This window comes from Cynoglossus semilaevis, chromosome 15 (genome assembly GCF_000523025.1).
Source record: "Cynoglossus semilaevis isolate Cse_v1.0 chromosome 15, Cse_v1.0, whole genome shotgun sequence".
In the NCBI taxonomy this organism is placed as follows: Eukaryota; Metazoa; Chordata; class Actinopteri; order Pleuronectiformes; family Cynoglossidae; genus Cynoglossus; species Cynoglossus semilaevis.
Window position 1 is genome coordinate 18,989,673 of NC_024321.1, and position 2,811 is coordinate 18,992,483.

Sequence of the window (2,811 nt, forward strand, 5' to 3'; positions counted from 1 at the left end):
GTACTGTAGTACTGTGGTACTGTAGTACTGTGGTACTGTAGTACTGTAGTACTGTGGTACTGTACCACCCCTCACCCCCGTCCCTCATCAACCAGACCCTCCATTCTAACTCCATACAGAAAGACCAGCAAGTGGAGCCAGGGTTTGAACTGGTTACCTTCTGGCTGTAAGGCAACATCAATAACCACTCCTCCACTGGGTGGTTCAAAATCAGAAAAGATGTATTTTATGTTGAAACACGAGTCAAAGGATAAAATAGAGGCTGATGGTTTACACTAGGGGGGGGGGGGGGGGGGGGCTCGGAGGGCCGGGCTCATCAGACAGCTGTCCTCTCTACATGAAGGAGGCTGATCAGTGGACACACTCCTGACAAGGCTCAGGGCAGGGAGGGGGAGGGGGAGGGGCTTCATATATTTATACATATATGATGTGTTTGTTTGTTCGGTTGGACTTTGACTAAAATTCATTCCAGAAGTTTCACCTCAACATGTCTCCGTGAGGAGTGTGTCAAACATAAGGTGTAGGAGGTGGAGCAGAGGGGGCTGGGCCGAGGCTAGGACCGCCACTGCACAGCCTCGTCAGCAGCAGCAGCAGCAGCAGCAGTGAGTCAGCTGTGAGCTGCCGGTACCGGAGCCGCAGAGACAGGGACCCACGGACGGACACGGACGGAGCCGTCAGTCAACTTGATGTCGACCGACGTGGAGACGCTGAACTAATCTGAGGGAAGCTTGTTGACGCAGAACCCCTCCCTCCCTCTCTCCTCCCCCCTGTTGGCTCTGAGAGGAGGAACATCTCATTCCATCCAAACCAACCGAATTCCTCCAACGACACACCTGCAGGACCGCGGCTCCACCGACAGACAGACACCGACGTCCACCTCTCCGACGGTGACATCGTTTCCATCCTAATGTTTGGACGTGAAATGGCCGTGAATCATGTGAAGGTCGTAAAGCGCTTTAATAATTAAGCTCCGTAAATCCTCTGCTGCTGTCGGCGCAGAGCGTGTGTCGTAGGCGGGTTGGAGGTTGGATGAGCCCGGAGGTGTGGAGGAAGTGGAACAGCCTTCATCCTCGACATCATCGTTGTCTCCTGTAGCTCATCATCATCATCATCTCCGCCTCAGGAATCCTATCAGGATTGTATTGATTACACCGAGGACCCGGAGCCATGGCAGCCCCCCCGCTGGTCCCGCGGCCCGCCTGCTGACGGCACCGGGCAGGATGGGAGCAGCTGTGCCGCCTTCAGTTTCAGGAACCTGCCGATCATCACAATGGAGGAGGAAAGTGACAGCCGGAAAATCAACAACAGCTTCCTGCGAGACCACAACTATGCAACCGAAGGTATTTAATCCACGGACACCGAGCTGGAGTCACGTGGTGTTAGCACGAACCGACGCTCTAGACAAGCGGTTCTCAAACGGTGGTATGTGTACCACTAGTGGCACGTCCTTTCCCTCTAGGAGTACGTATGGAAACTTTGAAGTACTACGTCAGTGTAGTACTTCAGTGTACTACGTCAGTGTAGTACTTCAGTGTACTACGTCAGTGTAGTACTTCAGTGTACTACGTCAGTGTAGTACTTCAGTGTACTACGTCAGTGTAGTACTTCAGTGTAGTACTTCAGTGTAGTACTTCAGTGTAGTACTTCAGTGTAGTACTTCAGTGTATCCTGATCTTGTGAATTTGTTTCTGGGGGGAGACGGGGGGACGAGGGGGAGGTGGAGGTGGAGGGGTGATGAACCCGGCGTGGTGTAACAAAGATGGAGAACCTCAGATTTCGCTCAGTAAAAGATGAACATCCAGGTGGGGGCAGTGATGAGCAGGAAACGGTTCCAAGGGTTTAATGTGGATGAACGCTGCTCTGATGATGAACACCTCTGATGATGAACACGCGAACGTGTGTGTGAACCGTGGTGTGTGTGTGTGTGTATGTGTGTGAACGGTGGTGTGTGTGTGTGTGTATGTGTGTGAACGGTGGTGTGTGTGTGTGTGTGTGAACGGTGGTGTGTGTGAACATCAGTTCATATTAACAAACTCATATATATGTGTGTACTTACCTGTGAATGAGACAGAGACGGGAGGGGGAGGGAGGGGGGTTTAGGGGGGGACTCCAACAATGGAAGTTCATTGAAACATGGATCTCCCTCTCTCTCTCCCTCTCTCTCTCCCTCTCTCTCCCTCTCTCTCCCTCACAGCCGTGCACACACCCTTTTTCACTCATGTACATTTGACTACAGACAGACTGGGACTCAGTTCTGCCTCAGTACAGGTTTCTGTGTTTCTGTGGCCCCCCCCCAGTGACATCACATCAGCATCATAGTTTCCTAACGACCTGTTCTGTGTCTGTGATGATATGAAAGAGACGGAGGTCTACAGACTGTCTGTTCTTCTTTGTTATAACACTGGTGTGTGTGTGTGTCCCTGTGACGGTCCAACATCTAAGAGCTGGTGTCTGGTCCACTGACCACACACACACACACACACACACACACAGTCTGCTCCACCCTCTATACACACAGTGTCAAACTCAAGGCCCGGGGGCCAAATGCGGCCCGCCAGGCTGTTTTGTGTGGCCCACGGGAGCTTAAAAAGCCTTCACTAAACTCTATATATGCTATACATGATCAATACAGTCTTCCATTTACAACTGGCCCTTTAAGGGGAATTGTATTGCTGATGTGGCCCCCTGGTGGAAATGAGTTTGACACCCCTGCTCTATAACATATAATCCTAATCCTAACTCTAATCCAACACAAATTATAATCCTAAATCCAAACTACATTTTTAAACTCAAACTACAGAGACCTGAAAA

The 2,811-nt window shown here is 51.0% G+C and overlaps 1 protein-coding gene across 2 annotated transcripts in view; it reads left to right on the top strand.

Moving 5' to 3' along the window:
- Nucleotides 1–2,811, top strand: part of ppp2r2ba (protein phosphatase 2, regulatory subunit B, beta a) — a 24,226-nt gene that overhangs the window by 11,952 nt on the left and 9,463 nt on the right. The window contains exon 1 of one of the 2 annotated variants that reach the window (XM_008327663.3): nt 783–1,340. The exons of the other annotated variant lie outside the window; for it this stretch is intronic. Coding sequence (XP_008325885.1) covers nt 1,271–1,340 — 70 coding nt within the window. The 5' untranslated portion in view covers nt 783–1,270. Of the gene's footprint in view, nt 1–782; nt 1,341–2,811 lie in introns of those variants that run through there. 2 annotated transcript variants of the gene reach the window in all.